We start from the raw sequence: 18,985 nt of genomic DNA on the forward strand, positions 1-18,985 counted from the left end.
CATTTTACAATATAAAATCTGTATTACATATGTCAACCTTCAAAACTCCATCTCTTATTCAACTACCTCTTGATGTGTAGAGATAATGCTTAGCCAGCCAGACAATGCATATGTATGAAAAGAGATCCAAGCTTGCTTTACATATAACAGAGTTTATGAACTAATAAATAATACTGCACACCAAACTAGTGGCTAAGTATATTAATACAACAAATATAGCTATAAGACCCATAATACCAGGAAGTATGCAAATTAAAAACCTTTACCGCAATTAACTGCATGTGAAGTAATTAAGAAAAATGTTTCACGAAAATGTTATTTCCGCAAGCTTAGAATGCCATCCAGATGTGTTGGCCACATAAATAATGTATGTGTCCTAATTCTGCTATACTGCATGTGTATCCTCCCACTTAGCCTGTCCGAATCTCAATCACAGCAGTTACGACAAAAAACAATAAATCAGCAGGTGCTGAAGATAACTAAAATCATAACAAACCTATAATTTGAATTTGATTGATTTCAATTTCAGATTAAGCATATGAGAAATGTTAGCAAACATTTGTGGAAGTATACATGCATTACAATGAATTATACTTTTGACAAGTTTCTTAAAACAGATCAAGAAAGCAGTCACTCCTGTGTTTAGCTGTGTTCCATTATGGAGATAGGAAAAAGTCAACTATGTGTAATGTTAATGGACAGTCCGAGGTTTGAGGATTTATACCTGTGGATCTTTTTTGCTCAGCATGTTTCTGTCTATCTATCCATCTTATACTGTACCTATCTCATCATCATGTCATCTTGGAAGCTTTTATAAGGTACACAGAGTAATATGTGCATAGATGCTAGAAGTAAAGTGTGCATAGAAACGGAGTTGTGATTCAGTCTTAAGACTCCACAGTTCTACTAGTGGTGGTAGGTTCAATGATACAACGTTCTTCTTTTCCTTGCCGATTTCCTTCAAGCACTTTTAATATGTGTAGAGAAGGGAGACGTAACCTTTTTTGGTCCAAGGGCAGCACTGGTAGATAGTACTTATTTGAAAGAGTTGCAATAAAACGTAACTTGCTTAAACATGTAAAACATGTACAATTTACTACAGGAAAAAAAGGAACCTCTCCGCAGTTATGCCAAACATCTACACATTGCTAAAAAGGCCCATGGGGACAGAAATGTATGACCATCCCATGTTGTGGGGTGCAGTCATGTCACATAGAAATGGAGCCATGACTCTGTCCTATAATACATCCCCACACCCTCACCTCTGTAGTTACATATAGCTTCCTATCCCCTCACTTCTGTAGCAACAAATCACCCACCTTTGTCTCTTGTCCCCTGTAGCAACACATACACTTTCCCTCCATAGCTTACATTAACACACTCTTCTGTAATATTCCCCCTTATCAACAGTCATTAAATATAGTTCATTAAAACGGCTTTCTAAGTATACACTAAAGAATATGTATATTTTCTCTACTAATTTACTAGATTCAAATGTTATCACTGCCCATTTTATTTTGTTTATTAAATATAATCTCTAACACAGTGTATATAACATGTGCTATAGCATAATATTAGTCTGTCTGCAGACCTCATTGTCCATACTACATCTTCCCAACATCAGCAGTTTTATTTTCACAGATTAGTGTGCTTTGGATTTCAAGCACACTGGAGATCACAGATGACGTATACTGGACATTTCCTTCAAGATTCCAGCTATATAAAAGCATCGGAATATATTGTAGACTTTTTTTTCTAGTCCTGTGCAGACTACCAGTTTGTTTTATTGCTATTGAGCAATAAAAAAGCTTTCTGCTTGTTCCTTCCATACCTTTTGTTTATTACTTCATGTTAATTGTGTGTTATTGATTAAGCTGATCATACAGAAATTGGTATTTAAGAGTGCCATGCTCAATATGAATTTGATATTATCTCAATTATATAAAAGTTTAATACGCAGGTCAATGTGATCATTCATGATATATATGTTCAGATGCAGTCCAATCAGATTCATCAGCCATCTAAAGAACATCTTAATGATCCCATTCAAATGTTAATTGGGAAAGGCAATCCTTTTACGCTCATACATTGCACATTGTGGCCAATTTAGGCAAGAGGTTATATTTAGGTTTTCCACACTAAAATATCATGCACTTGTGCAACACTTTGATGTATTTATGTTGTATTGTGCTAAATTGTGTATACATGGAGTCCTACATCCATATGAAGAAATTTCATACAATGCACCATTATTTGCTAAAAAAATTAGAATTTTGTGCATAAGTCCTAACACTGGAAAGCGAAGGTAGGCTCAATACAAAGGCATTCAAAAGCATGTGCATGTGGCGTGTATGTGTGCAGGTCAAACATTCCACACTGGCGTGAACTGGAGACATTGGAAATAAGCACCTTATGTTAAAAATAAAGCCATTATCTGCATATTACAATAAATATAGCTATTATGCCAATGGTCAAGATATTGTAACAAAGTTTCATAAAGTCCAATCTACTCTTGTGCTGCAACTAATGTATTTATTCTGCCAGTCCCACAATTAGTCTCTGGCAAGGGATTGTGAGATTTTTGCAAGTGAAAGCATTGGAATGATTGGGTTGTTTGTAAGGCTGGGTACACACTACAGGGTTTTCACCCGATAAACGACTATTTGGCTCGATATTGCATTAGTGTGTACACTGCAACGATGAGCAATTATCCTTCCAAAGCACATCATCGTTTGATTTGATTTTTAAACCAAACTAAGAATCTCATTCAACAATGGAACAACCTCCTTCCAATTCTGCAGTGTGTATGCACTCACGATCAGGATCTCCATAGAGATTAGAGTCATGATCTTTTCAGCCGATGGTGATGACAGATGAAGAGCACAGATTTAAAGGTAAATCTTGTAACACATGTATATAGTGTGTACACATGGATCAGCATATGCCAATCAGACTTTTTTTTATTTTATTTTTTTAAATCAGTCGTTGGCAAAATCATTTTAGATAACACATTGGGATAAAATTTCTGTAGTGTGTACCCAGCCTAAATTATTAAAATCTTGAGTAAGCAATTCAGGTAGTTGCTGAGCATCATCAAATCTCACCTGGACAGAGCTGGACACAACTGCTACTGAAATGCAAACATGCAGATAAGATAAAAACAAACACGAATGAAGAAATTATAGCCCATGAGTAAAACCTTCACCGAGAGGGGGAAAAGACAGATCAGTGGTTCCGGAAGGATCTCTAAAACCGATCTTTAGGATCACTGAACTTAAGGCAAACAAACAAAATGGCTGTTCTTGTAATTAATGTACTTGGAATTCTGTGAGGAGATTTTGACATTATATTGTGTTATTTAAGCCACTAGGGGGTAGATTTAATAAAGCATCCTAAAATGAAAAGTGGAGGCGTTGCCCATAGCAACCATTCAGATTCTAGCTATCATTTATCTAGTAAATTCTGGAAAATGATAGCTAGAATCTGACTGGTTGATATGGGAAACGCCTCTACTTTTCTGTTTAGAAGCTTAAGCATATCTACCCCATGGAGTCAAGAACATGCTAGTTCCTTTACAATATTAGTGCATGGCAAAAATATAGCCCAATATATATTCAGCTATTTCTCAGATTCATTTAAATACCGAATATATGCTCATTATTAAATCTTGGGAAAAGAGGTTTTATTTCTTTTTGTGTTATGTACACATTTTTAATACATAAATTTTTCTATTAGTTTATTCCCTAATAAGTCAGAGAAAGCTATAACATTCCTGTATGCACTTATTTATCAAGTATAAATTGTCAATCAATACCAGGGACCTGATTCATTAAGGATCTTAACTTGAGAAACTTCTTATTTCAGTCTCCTGGACAAAACCATGTTACAATGCAAGGGGTGCAAATCAGTATTCTGTTTTGCACATAAGTTAAATAGTGACTGTTTTTTCATGTAGCACACACATATCAACTTTAAATTTCAGAGTACAAATAAGCTATTACGTATTTGTGTGCTACATGAAAAAACAGTCACTATTTAACTTATGTGCAAAACAGAACACTCATTTGCACCCCTTGCATTGTAACATGGTTTTGTCCAGGAGACTGAAATAAGAAGTTTCTTAAGTTAAGATCCTTTATGAACCAGGCCCCAGATCTTTTTCTGCAACTGTAGACCACTAATTTGGGTCAAGTCAGAATTAGCAGCTCTCAGTCCTGGTCAGGGGCCCTAGCAATTACATCAATAAACATTACCCAGAAGCGTAAATACCAGGTGTAAGGGTGCGGTAACTATTACTATTCCTTCAATTATGCAAGGTCATTAACTAAGTTGTATGCATGAAGTGCATACAGGTCACGAACTGCTTACTTTAAGGTCGAAATATACACTTCAAAACTAACCAGGGATATTTGAATAAACTGTAAAAAAAACATTATGTGCCATAGCCTACCATTCACTGCAAAAATTTTCTGTAAAAAATTCAGATTTTCTAAATGATTAATAAAATCTCACCTGCAAAAGCCTCAACCAGGTAGAGGGGATCCTTAACTTTTCTGAGGCCACATATTAAGAGGAAAATGTCCAAATTTTTTGTGTTGTGCTGAATTCCTGCGAAACAGAGTGCAAAAGGATTTATGTTAGATCCAAGGCAACAAATTCAATAAACAGATTTCAATTTTTGATCTAAGCTACTGTAATGAGTTCTGGACTTGAGTCTGAAAAACAGATTAAAAGAATGGATCTGGATGGTCTTGGTGAGTTTAACATAATGATGCTCAGAGTTATTAAATTGCATGTTTGTGTAGTGTTTGTCAATACAGAGTTAACCATCACTTTTTGTTTGAACCAAGGTTAATGAATAGCTCACATCAATCCAAAAAATACATCAATTGAAAGTTGTGATTTTACTTTATCCATCATTACAACTTACTAGATGAACATTATAAATATACCTTACCTAAATATTATTTTTTTAAAAAGTGTGATAATTGATTATTGTGTGGTTATTTACATAGCGCCTGCATATTATGTTGAACATGTACAAAGAATATTTAATCATTCCCACAAGTCCATGCTCCAGTGGAGCATACACTCTATATTCCCAAACACACACACACACACACACACACACACACACACACGTGTTTGTTAGGGAATAGTGCTAATAGCACTAGGGCTATTCTTACACCCCTGGGCGTTGAGTGTGGGGTAATAAATGGTTAAGTGAAAAGAAAATACAAATAACTGAAATACTATTTTACATTGGTGAACTACAGGTCCCTCAATCGCAGGTTGCAATAAACAATCTGGGCATGCTGAGGCTTGTAGTACTACTGATGCTAGCGTCCCCACGCTAGCTCCAAGTTATACGAGACCTGCCGGCTATTACAATTTCATTATGTGGCAGGTTGCTCCTGTATTCAGAACCAGTTGCGGCATCTCCGGAAGAGGTTTTTTTTTTCCCCCGACTGGATTATATTGGGGATCAAGCTGCCAGACAACATATTTTTTTTTATGAAGTCACTTGGAATATTTTTTACAAGTCACTTTGGAATAAAAGCTTACAAGACTAGATAGTACAAAAGAAGGAAGAGTGGGCAAATATGAATGGGTTCTAATATATAGATATATATATATACACATATACATACACACACACACGTATACACACACACACACACACACACACACACACACAGACTATATGAACAAAATTATTTGGACACAAACAGGGACTGTAATATCGTTGTATTCAAATACATATACTTTAATATGGAGTTGGTCACACTTTTGCAGCAATAACAGTTTCCACTATTCTTGGAAGACTTTCGACAAGATGTCAGTGTTTCTGTGGGGATTAGTGCACATTCATTCTGTAGAGCATTTATGAGGTCAGCATTTATGTTGGACGAGAAGGGCTAACATGCAATATCTGTTCCAGTTCGTCCCAATGGTGTTCGATGATGGTGGGGTCAAGGCTCTGTGTGGGCCAATCAAGTTCTTCCACACCAAACCACATCCTTGTAGTCCTTGTTTTGTGCATTGCGGCACAGTCATGTTGGAATAGAAAAAAGCCTTCCTCAAGATATTGCCACAAAATTGAAAGCATAGCATTGTTCAAAACGACTTGGTATGCTGAAGCATTAAGATTGCCCTTCACTGGAGATAAGGGGCCTAGCCCAAACCCTGAAAGAGCCTCAAACCATTATCCCTCATCCACCAAACTTCACAGTTGACATAATGCAGTCAGGCAGGTACTGTTCTCCATGCATCCGCCAAATCCAGACTCGCCAATCTGACTGCCAAACAGAGAAACGTGATTCGATTCGTCACTCCACAGAACACGTTTCCACTGCTCCACAGTCCAGTGTCGGTGTGCTTTACATCACTCCATCCGACATTTGGCATTGATCTTGGTGAAGTGAGGCAGCTGCTCGGCCATGGAAACCCATTCCATTAAGCTTCCGCAGCACAGTTTTTGTGCTTACATTAATGCCACTGGAAGTTTCGGAACTCTGCAGCGATGGAATCAGGAGTGTTGGCGACTTTTTCGCACCATGCGCTTTAGCAGTCGTTGACCAAGCTTTGTGACTTTACGTGGTCTTCCACTTTGTGGCTGAGTTGCTGTTGTTCATAAATGCTTCCCCTTTCTAATAATATCACTTACAGCTGACCGTGGAATATCCAGCAGGGATGAAATTTCACGAACAGTCTTATTGCAAAGGTGGCATCCTATCACATTATCACACTTGAAGTCACTGAGCTCTTCAGTATGATCCATTTTGTATTACAAATGTTTGCAAATGGAGAATGCATCGCTAAGTGTTTTATTTTATACACCTCAATTCAATAATTAACAGGTGTGGTCAAATATTTTTGTCCATATAGTGTGTGATATTTTCCACAGCTCTCAAGGTAAAGCTGCCAAATCTTGTTATTTAGTATCAAAAAAGTAACCTATTACACCACATAGCGTCAACACGACAAATATTGAAAACATAATTTTTTGGTTGTAAACAATTGTTTGACTGCTGGAACAAAATCTCACCACAAAACGACATAACGACAGCGCAACACATCTTATTTTCTAAATAGCATTTTTCGTCTATTACTGAAATAATTTTCTAATATATAAAAACTGCTACACATTACAAATTGCACGTGCAACGCCAGGTGACCCTGCTAATTTTTTAAATAAAATTTGGTGGTTTAAAGGAGTGCCGTCTTTTATTTGTATTTTGCACTGGTGCACTACAGGAAAAAGCGGGCCCTAGGCGTCAGGGCACGCTGGCACTTGTGGTTCCCCATTGGCAGCACTAGCATGACCAGACTGTTCATGACAGCACAGGCTTGCTGGGACCTGTACTTGACCAATGTAAAAATAAAATAGTGTTTCATTCATTTTTAATTTTTTTTAAAACCATTTATTATCCACCACCTAGGGGTGTGACAAGAGCCCAAGTGCTGTCAGCATGGGGCCGAGTTCTCCTAGGAAGGGGGCCTGCATTCTTTTTTTACAGACCCCAACTCCCTAGGGAATCTAGCCCCATGCTGACCAGTTTGGAGGTGGTTGGCTTCATTGCAGAGGGACCCTGTGCTGTGGGTTACCCTGCTACAGTGTCTCCAGCCCCAGCTGGCTAAGCCTAGGGCTGGTTGGAGGAGAATCGGGGGGAACCCACGCTGTTTGTCCACTTGGCCTTTTAAAAGGGCCACAGTAACATTCATCACTCATCACAGCATAAAAGACACATAAACGAGCGCTACTGACGGTGAACATGTGAAGGTGAAGGGGGCTGTCACTCCTGCGCCTGTCTTCATCCTTGTCTTTCTTACTCACTGATCCTCAGCCCAATCATGACTCATTGTCTTCAGCCATTACCATAGCAATACGTCAAGATTAAAACTTTACATTTCTCTTTCAGGTATCAAAGTTATTTTGAAAAACAACTATTCTGTTATATTTTAAAATTAATTTCAGTTTATAGCTCTCCCTGTACCTATTTTGCATCGCACAAAATTTTGAACCCCCCCCCCCCCCCAGAAACCTTTCACCCTAGGCTGCAGCCTAGTCAGCCTACTGGATAATCAGATCCTGGGATCACCCCCTTTGGATTCATTAAAATACATAATTATTGCATGGGCACTCACTGATCTGCTGTGTAAGTTCTGGGACTGTAGAATTATGAGAGGTCCAATCTATAACGTTATATCTACTTTCTGCCAGGGTGTTTGAGAAGTACATTCACGATTCATTGGCAGCACAAACTTTTGCAATCAACAAAAGTGACACTGCCTTGGCTCAAACATGGAACGTCGATCAGCAAACATTTCATTCTTTATTAGAAGGCAAAAGAGATCAACACTTCAAATGAAAAGAGGTCCACAGTATGTGCTCATCGAAGCTACCAAATTCTTGAACAACAAAGAAAATAAATAAAAAGGAAATGATGATTGGAATTAATTGTTCAATGCAGTTAAGAGCAGACATTATGAAAAATGACCGTAAATATTGATTAGACTAATAAAGAATGAAATTGTTCTTTAAACAAAGGTTGTTTCTGATGTTACACTCAATTTCACATAGTTAGAACTACATAAAGCCAGGCAGCCAGTCGACTCTTATAAAGAAGTTACTAAGTGATATCTGGAAAGTCAGTTGAGTTTTGAAAGTGAAATACAGTCAACTGTTTAATGTATTTATTGAAATAAAAATCAAATTAAATCTCAGATGTTGCTCTGTGTAGTAGAAGAAAAAGGCACAGTCCTTCTTCCATTTTGACCAGTGCAATAGATTCACAGTACCATAAATTGTATTTACTCAGTATAGCAAGGCTCGCCATTTCCTAAAGAAGCGTGCAAATAAGAAAAAGCTCAGGGGTTATAGGGGTTTGCCCAAGCAGCACTATTGATGGCTACCAGTCTAGCAAGTTTGCTACATAAATTTGTGTGGGAGTCAGGGGAGTCCTATTGGACACGTTATTGGACAGTGCTGTGACTATCTAACTGTACCAAAGACCACATCAGTCTATTTACATTATTTCTATTAACTAGATATTGCTAAAGCCTACAGCAGCTCCATGTAAGAAACCCTTTAAGAGAGTTCAAAGGGAACAACACAAATGTAAGCTGTCTTTATGAGGACATACAGGCATGCCTCTTTCATCTTTGCTGTTCTATATTTCCATGTGGCAGCTTTGTCAGACAGAGTAACATTTTGGTATGAGGACTGAAATGGTGCCTGCAGCACTCCACTCCAAATCACAACAGAAAAATGGTGGTCTCAGGACGCCCAATATTAAGGGTGGGAGATACATTTTTACAAATTATTTTTGAAGTGTGGAACTAGACTTTAAAAATGTAGTGGTTTTAAAAGGATGAGAAGGATCACAAAATGGCACATTACAACATTGTTTTTTTTAGTGATCTTTATGATTTCCAAACTAAAAAAAAAACAAAAAAAAAAAACAAAAACATAAAAATGTGCAAAAAAAGGCAAACGAAAATAAAAGTCTAATTTTATTACCTTAATTAACTTGTAGTCACTGAACAAATTATAGTACTGAACAAATTCTTTTAAGTGTTATTTTCCCTCAGTGGCAAATGTTATTTTGAGCAATGTTGGTAGAATGTGTAATTATTTAGTTGAGTAAACGGGAAGATAAAGAGACAGTATTGAATTACAATAAGAGGTTTGCCCATCATAAGACAGAACAGCTATGCAAAGATGCCAGACTCTGCACATCTACTTTATGAACTTGTTCAGCTGTGATAGCAGCTGTCAATCATAGAGCTACTTATTTAAGTTAGCCTTTTCTGTGAAGACATGGACTTTGGATAAGTTAAAGTACAGAAAAGGTTAAATCGAGCCAGCTTCATATTTTTAGATCATATTTTATATAGGTATGGTTATTATAATTCAGAAATAACTATGTATGTGGTGTGCTGTGGCTTATGCAGGTTTCTATAACCATATGTAGCTATGTTTTAAACTGGGACACAGGTACTGAATAGCGACATATACTTACAGATGTGTCTGTTTTCTGGCAGTGGTTCATGCCTTATACACAGCTGGAATGCCAGTGAGGCATATTGGATATAATTTTCCCCCATCATCCTAACAGCTTTATTCTTGCTGGTTTAATCTTTTGCCAGAGTTGAATTTCAGAACATTATAAGGGAGTCGAAGAAATTCACTCACAATATTATTTTAATATTAAACCTCCCTCCCCGATGGTTGGTGTCCCAGACATCCCAGTTCCTTACTAGCAGTTCATTATCTTCTTCTGAATCTCTGCATTGCTGACCCCATTGTGTTGGTAGAACCTGTATGGGTGGCTGCCATAGCAGAAGGATAGTGAGTGGAGTTCTAGCTAGAGGTTAAGGGAATTCTCGACAAACGTTCTATTGTTATATTATTTACCTGCATTTTGAAGAAAGGCTTCACAATTGAAAGACACATTTGGCAGGGTTAAAATCCCTATAAAAAAAGAAAAAAATGTCATAAAAGTGATCTGAATTTCTGAACACATTTCTCAATTGAGGTCTCTTCACTATGCGTGTGTAAACCAGATAAATAACTAAAGGAAATTGTTAAAAAAAATGTATATTTCTAGATCATAAGTCCACAATGTTACACATGAAGTTTTTTCCCAAAATAATAATATTCTTAGGGCGTTCCTAATACTAAAACTTTTCAAATAAATGCTCCTTAGGTGACCGATATCTTCTTCAAACCTACAAGACAAAATTAATTGTTACATTACACAAGATGCCCGTGCAGCTGTCTTCATCCATTAGATGTGGGGACTGAAGTGTATACTGTACTGCATAAGGCTATACTATGGCACGCATGGAATATACTGAATTTTGTCTTAGAACTGTACTAAATTAAACTAGAGATGTTCACTGACCCCCGTGTTTTGGTTTCACCAAAACCGCCCTCGCGTGTTTTGGTTTTGGATCTGTATTTTTTTAGAAAAAAATGCTAAAGTATGCTAAAATCACATAACTTTGCTTTTTTTGTTCTTACATTATTATTAACCTTAATAACACTAATTTGCAGTCATTTTCAGTCAATTTTGACCACCTTACAGGTCACAATATTATTTTCATACACTTTCGGCCAAAGACTGCAGCGAGCAGGCTGGATGCTAAGCGACAGAGCAATGACACAAACACACGGCAGTTCATAGCACATCTAGGAAACAATGCCACACAGCAGTGGCAGAAAAAAAAAGTGGTGCAAGATGGAATTGTCCTTGAGCCCACCCACCCAAATGTTAAAAAGGTTTAACAAACTCACACAGAAACAGCTACAGTTTAACAAACCAAGCATTTCAGCGACAAGGAGTGGCACTTTTTTGGCTGAAATGCTTGGTTTGTTTGGGCCCCCACAAAACAAGCTAAAAATGGGCTTAAGGCAGCTAAGCTAACAGTGCTGTCAATGAACTGTAAGACCGGTTAGAGCAATGGTACAAACACACAAGTGGTGATGTAGATGAGTCAGCACAACATTTTGCTATTTGGTCTGGTCTAAAAAAATTGCCCAAAAATTGTGACAGCTCAGCCATAAAATAAACTACAAATTTCAAGAGGAAGGTCATTACCAGCAATTACATCAAACTACAGAGACTTCTGTAATCGTGGATTCCATCGGGGATGAATTATTATTGTGTGAGAATGGTGTACACACTGATGAGGGTGAGGATGATGACAGTGTAGATTGAAAGTGCTGGGATCTAGCTGAGAGAAGGGAGATAGCTGATGCTGGTATGCGTGTTAATATTTTGGATTGAATGACATGTTGGCAATTTTATTTTTTTCTACAGTAAACTTTCACCTTTATTAGAGAGGTGTTTTTTTTCTTTTAATTTTTGTTTCCCTGCCTTAAAACCACTATGCACTTGAACATAGGCTTTAGCAGAGGACATAGAGGGATTAGTATCATCATGACTGGTGCCAGCAGCTGCTTGGTGTTCCTGGTCTTCTGTGGACGGATGTGAATCCATATCAATGGCACAGAGCAATGTGACTAGAGACTGGAGAGTGACAAGAACACTGCTAACCCTGTTTATGTGTGAGCAACGGCACTGAGACTGGAGAGTGACAAGAACAATGTGACTGAAGAGTGACAAGGACACTGCCATCCCTCCTGTTTCTGTATGAGCAATGGCACAAAGCAATGTCACAGGAGACACGCTGCTACCCCTTTTGTGGCTGTCTGTGAAATTGCGCCAGATCTCCATGGAGGGCGGTACTTATAGAATCCAAAACCTGCGAGATCCGAAAACGCAACAGTGACGTTTTGCCTTGTTTTTAGTTTCCAGGGCGTGCGAAAGTACTTGGATCTGCCATGTTTGGGTGGGCTGGGTTTTTGGAAAACCGAGCCTGACAATCTCTGAATTAAACAAGGAAATCCACCATTTGACATTAATGTACAGTATATCAAAAGCTATGTAATGGCTGGCTGTGTCTGTAGTTGACTAAATATCTTCAAAATGCCTGTGTTCACTACAGGCTGCCATGTTAGGAGGGATGAGTTTTTCATACATATGTCAAATGGTTGACTCACACATAGGGACAGTGATTGGGAGGTAATACTTTGCATTTTAAACAACCCAACAGTGAAATGTCAGGCTAACACTGAACACTATTTTCTCCTCATGGCTCATAACTGAATATTAAAATGTGGGGTTCATTTGGGGGTGATGGGACCCCTCCCCCCTGGTATCAAGGTGATTCTCTCCCCCACATCCCACACAGGTGGTATTTCCCTATGGTACTGGATACTCTTAACTCCCATTGACAATCGGGTTTTACCGATTCAAGCTGTCTGGGAATCTGACCTAAATATCAATATTTCAGAAGAGGTATGGGGGAGAGTCTTCCTAAACATATATAAGATGTCAAAGTTTATTAACCATTCAGAAATGTTGACTAAAATTGTTTACAGGTTATATCTTACTCCAGATAAGCTGCATAAAATCTGGCCATCAGAATCTAAATATTGTTGGAGGAATTGTGGTGAAATTGGTACGCTTATGCACATCTTTTGGTCTTGCTCGAAACTTCAACCATTGTGGACCGAAATCTTTCATTTAATCTCTCAGGTCTCCAAAAATAATATCTCTCCTTCCCAAGATATGGCTTTACTTCATCTGTATCCTAAACATCTCCAGCGACACAATCATTATGTCACTGGACATATTCTCATTGCAGCAAGAGCTGCAATAGCCCAGAACTGGAAATCACCTCTAATTCCAGCACTCCCTAAAATTATTAACAAGATCCAACATAGCTACAAAATGGAAACCATAGGTTTTAATCTGTCTACAGGGGCTTCCTCCCCGCTTGTTAAGTGGTTTATATGGTATGAGTACTTTACGAATCACAGTTCAATCTTTGATCCGTGAGTACTGTGGAATGGTTGTTGAGTTAAGTTGGGTACTTGGGCTAGACCCACTGGTACACTTTCTATAACCGGATAGTCTCTTGTCTTGTCTTGTCCCCCCCTCCCCCCCTTTATCCGTCTGTTTTTCTTGTCTGTTCTCTTTGCCGTCTTCGGCTTATGTACACTGGGTCATAAGATGTGTTGTTGTCTGTACCAATATTTTTTCTCCTTCTTATTTACTTGTTTGATTGTTTATCTAAGCAGTGTGGATTGTTCAATATAACTGATCTGCTGTATGTACTCTGCAACCACTGCTATGTTTGTAATATGCTTTTCTAAAAAATTCAATAAAAAACCTTTTGAGTTAAAAAAAAACAAAAAAATGTGGGGTTCAGTGGTCCATCAAGAACACAACAAAGAAATAAAAACAAAACCAATATAAATGTGAGGTAAAAGGTACATTCAAAATACCTTTACTGGATAACAGCACGGAAACAATGAAATATCTTAGTGAAATAAAAGATAGGAACTGTATTGTATACTAGAGAAATGAAAGAAAATAAAAAAAACATGCGAACTACACTAGCAGCATGTTTGTATAGTAACAGTTGCAGTCTGGTGGCATGTGTATTTAATATGTGTTACACCAGGGCTGGAGCCAGACAGCCATTGCTCCCCAAAGAATTCTGGTACCTGACTTTTGGGAGTCATTTTCTATTTAATGCACAGCTTCACTGGTTCCTTAAAAATCCTGCTGTCTATCGCATATTACAGACCGGACCCTTAATTCACATTATTCCACACTTGTGCTAGACTATAAATTGTCTGATTTGGCAAAATGTATAGTAGTTATTTCAGGAAGTAGGGTGTTGTGGGAGATTGATATAATTTCTCAGCTGGAGAATTGTGGACTTGTTGCAATGAGTAATATATTGCAAAAAGCCATTTGCAAACTAAGGGCAGTATCAGGTGCATGTTTTAGAACACCATGATTTTCTGATCAAGAAACCTCAGCTTTGTAAAGTGGGGATACCCAACTGAATATTGAGGGTTTTTTTATGGAATAATACAGTATAGTAATAATCTGTCCTTACTGCACGGCTAAATTGTAGGAAATATATTAAACATACAGGGATTTTGTTTATTTAAATTAGGTGAGTAGGATTGTCCATTGCCTTTAAAAAGCTATTCCATGCAGTAGAACATAATTAACTACCATGATGTTGGAGGATATGTAGTCTACATTTGTTGAGAGAGAAGAGAATATATTGTATAATTGTTATCTATAAACACTGACAAGTTGTAAGGTGGGGTTCTCAGTGGTACTTCAGTCTGTTCATTTGCACTCAAAATAATAGTTGAATGTTTTGCATATATGATTTACTAATACAGTAAGAGGGGAGGGGGATTTACTTAACATTGACCAAACATTAGGCTTGGTGAGCAGTCACAGCTATTAGTGGATACTTGATACAATAAAACCTCTCTAATGTAATGCTTATATCTCAATTTCATAATTACATTCCACCAGTACAAAGCTATGCATTACAATCCTTTAGGAAAATCCTCTTTTCCAGAGATAAGTTAGTCCTGTTTTCATTTCTTTCTTGGCGCCAAGACAGAATGGCTAAAATGTATGTCTAAACTGTACTTATTTCAGCAACATAATAAGTGGCTAATCGATTACAGATTAATGGGCACTACACTTGCCAGCTATCACTTATTTATTCATTGTTGACTAATGCAAAGTACATGGAGGAAACCAAACTGTTAAACCCCAAATAGGACAATACAGAGTTCCAGGAGCCAGAGGCAATGAATCCGTGGTTTGGCAATGTGGGAACGCTTTGTGATTACACTAGATAATAAATAACCTCTAATTTAATTGTAAAGGGGGACATTAACAGGTGCAGAATAAATAGTTTGCTTACTACTATTGTGTTTATAAGTCACTTACCTTAACGGATTTCCTTTTATTTTATATGTCTAGGCATCAAGGTATATGATAGAGTGCTTCTTTCTTCTCTATATACTTCGAGCAAGTATGATCAACTTGATCGACAAAAGTTATGATCATTCTATTGTCTTATGATGTAACCTACTGTTTCCAGGACAGTCAAATATTTATTTGACATCACCCCACCATACATGGATAATATAAGAAGAACATTGTGATAATTTGTTGAATGATAAGATCATAGCTGCCAACATTGGCAGCTTGTGTCCCGGGAGGTCCGGGGGGCAGGTGGGTGTGTGGGGGCGGGGATCTAAGAATTGTTCTGTTAGCCCCCAAATCTGTCACCACCTTTTTGACCAATAAAACTAGGGGGTGGGGCCACAATGACGTGTCCATGATGCCAAATAAGCCCCGCCCCCTCCATTTACATTCCACAGCCGGCCGGGAATCGGGAGAATTGCCCTCTCTCCCGGGAGTCTGATACAGATATCGGGGGTCTCCCGGATATTCCGGGAGAGTTGGCAAGTATGGATAAGATGCATGTAATCCAGCACATTCTCCCCATTTGGTCACATGTTTTATCACTAGCACAGTCTATTAGTCAGGTTTCTAGCTATGCTACTTAGGAAGCCACTGGTAAAAGGTATATACAATTGTTCAGAATCTAATTCCTCTGGAGGATAATGTAGGAACCCATATAAAGAAGGCACTGTGAAATGATATATGGGCTTCAACACTTTCATCGAATTGCTAACTTGCATACTTATAAGGTAAATCAAAGCACTAGCGCTAAACTAGGCATAGGCATCTTTGAAATTTGTTTGACACTACTGTATTTTCAGATCTAGTAAAGCAACCACATCTGTTCATTACATTTACAGTGTCACATTTAATATGGCTGTAAAATCTTACCTTGAGATTGGATGTGTATTTTACATTTTGCTTGTGGCTAAGAAATAATGAAAGAGGAAAGAAGCCTTTTACAACAGAGCGGAAACATTAAAATCTCACACACTCACAATGACAAACTTTTTTTTTTGCGCTTATATTTTTTTCACAGTAAAGTCTAAAAGAAAGTATCGATGTTTCATGAGGATAAACGTGTTTCAGACTATCACATCGTCATAGAAAGTTCATGTTTCTGCCTTCAGAACTGTCATTTAAAGAAAAGAATCACAAGTGGCTGTAAGAGTATATTAAACTACTAGAATCGAGACAGCAGATGGACATTGCATAGACCATGAGATATTCACTCATGTTTGCAATGATAAGAAAACTCCTTTGACCAATTTCCAGGAATTTTTGTTAACAAGATAAAAGTCACACAGCCAAAGTTTTGATCCACAATATAATCATTGTGAAGGTTAGAAACAAGAGCTGAAAACAAGCCAGCCCCATAAAGAGTGAGCTTCAATTAAAAGTTACTCAGAATTATATAGCAAACATTACGAAACAAAGTTATAATACCAAAACCACGGCTGGTGGGCCAAGGTAATCCTAAACCAAAAGACCTAGTGCAAAATCCCCTATGCCAAGCAGTGATCAGGCACTTCACTACAAGCAGACAGCATCGCTTGAAGGAAGATAGGACCAAGTGAAACACAAATCTATCCTGCCTTGAGCATTTTTTTGTATTTCATGAAATATAAATCTTTTTTCCAAGTCCCATGAAACTAAAGTGTTTCCCATGAAACCATACATAACAGATCTACAAGGTTGAAAACATAATATGTTAGTACTGTAATATATAACCATAAAATACATTTTCTACAAATAAGTCCCAGAGAGTAAACTGTGGCTACCAGAAAGCACTTTTACAATTCCACCTACAAAAATACACCCAGATAATGAAGCCTACAAATAGGTAAACAAAAATCAGAGTTTACTAATGGAAACTAGCATAATCAATTTTAGCGCTTTATAAAATTGGTCTGTAAAAATGTTGTCCCAAACCTGCCCTGTGCTTGGCGGATGCCAAAAAAGGAAGTGTCATACCCAATGTTTTGCTGCAACCTCTTTTATCTTGTACGTAAATGCCACTGCAAACCTGCAAAACAAACTGAATAATCAGTACAATACAGCAGAAACATAAATGTCATAATACATGTAAATATGAGAAAACTTATACTGAACTAATTCCGTACATGTCTTGCAAAGTAAATATTTATATATGATTTAAAAAAATATATATATTTCATACAATAGGAACTATGGAAGATCACAAGGATGTTTGGTACCACAGCAACGTGTTTCAGGGCTGCATCTGCCCAGTGATCAGGAAGAAGGGAGGAATACTCTATCACATACTCCTCTTCTGTACAGGAAGGAAAAGGAACATTGAACAAACTATTGTTTTCCTTTTCAAACAAATGTTAGTATTATTTATGAATGATGAATATGATATCTACATATTACGCAGTACTTCCAAAGATCATCCACATTAGTCCCTGCCTCATAGAGCTTATGATCTATATTCCCTACTACACGGACTAGGCTTAATTTAGCCAATTAACCTAATATTATGTCTTTGGAGAGTCAGAGGAAACCAATGCAAACACAGGGAGAACATACAAACTCCACACAGATAGTCCCCAGGCAGGGCCTGATCAACCACTAGGCTGACCAGGCTGCAGCCTGGGGCGCTGGGTCCCGGGGGGCGCGGCGCTGTGGGTATTTTTTTTCGGGGTGGGGGAGGGGGGTCGCCGCGGGGGGGGTGGAGGGCTCGACAATCAAAAGCAATGGTGGTCAGTGGTTAGCAACACACAGCCAATCGCCAGGCTGCCTGTTGCTGTGCAGCAGACAGGAAGCAGGACGTCTTCACTTCCTATCTGCTGATCTGAGGAGAGGAGCGACGCTGGCACAACTACAGGTAATTGAAGGGGGGAACTGCCCTGCATATCTATAGGGAGGGAACTGCCCTGCATATCTATAGGGAGGGGGGGGGGAAATGCCCTGCATATCTATAGGGAGGGGGGGGAAATGCCCTGCATATCTATAGGGAGGGGGGGGGGGGAAATGCCCTGCATATCTATAGGGAGGGGGGGGGAAATGCCCTGCATATCTATAGGGAGGGGGGGGGAACTGCCCTGCATATCTATAGGGAGGGTGGGGGAACTGCCCTGCATATCTATAGGGAGGGGGGGGGAACTGCCCTGCATATCTATAGGGAGGGGGGGGAACTGCCCTGCATATCTATAGGGAGGGGGGGGAACTGCCCTGCATATCTATAGGGAGGGGGGGGAACTGCCCTGCATATCTATAGGGAGGGGGGGGAACTGCCCTGCATATCTATAGGGAGGGGGGGGAACTACCCTGCATATCTATAGGGAGGGGGGGGGAACTACACTGCATATCTATAGAGAGGGGAAGGAACTACCCTGCATATCTATAGGGAGGGGGGGGGACTACCCTGCATATCTATAGGGAGGGAGAGGGGGGACTGTCATGCATATGTATAGGGAGGGAGAGGGGGACTGTCATACAAATCAATAGGGTGGGAGGGGGGAGCTGCCATGAAAATCTATAGGGAGGGAGAGAGGTTGATATGTATGAAGGAGGGCAGAGGAGGGGGGCTGATATATGTGACTGGGGGAGTTTTGATGTGACGGGGGGGGATAGCTAGCTAGCAGAGTGGAGGT

The 18,985-nt window shown here is 38.7% G+C and overlaps 1 protein-coding gene across 1 annotated transcript in view; it reads right to left on the bottom strand.

Moving 5' to 3' along the window:
- GLT1D1 (glycosyltransferase 1 domain containing 1) overlaps positions 1–18,985 on the bottom strand; it is a 91,107-nt gene that overhangs the window by 50,745 nt on the left and 21,377 nt on the right. Inside the window, exons 4-7 of the mRNA XM_075176793.1 lie at positions 17,343–17,394; positions 16,260–16,296; positions 10,421–10,477; positions 4,513–4,608 (exon numbers count right to left, since the gene is read on the bottom strand). Coding sequence (XP_075032894.1) covers positions 4,513–4,608; positions 10,421–10,477; positions 16,260–16,296; positions 17,343–17,394 — 242 coding nt within the window. The remainder of the gene's footprint in view (positions 1–4,512; positions 4,609–10,420; positions 10,478–16,259; positions 16,297–17,342; positions 17,395–18,985) is intronic.

Source organism: Mixophyes fleayi, chromosome 1 (assembly GCF_038048845.1).
Source record: "Mixophyes fleayi isolate aMixFle1 chromosome 1, aMixFle1.hap1, whole genome shotgun sequence".
In the NCBI taxonomy this organism is placed as follows: domain Eukaryota; kingdom Metazoa; phylum Chordata; class Amphibia; order Anura; family Limnodynastidae; genus Mixophyes; species Mixophyes fleayi.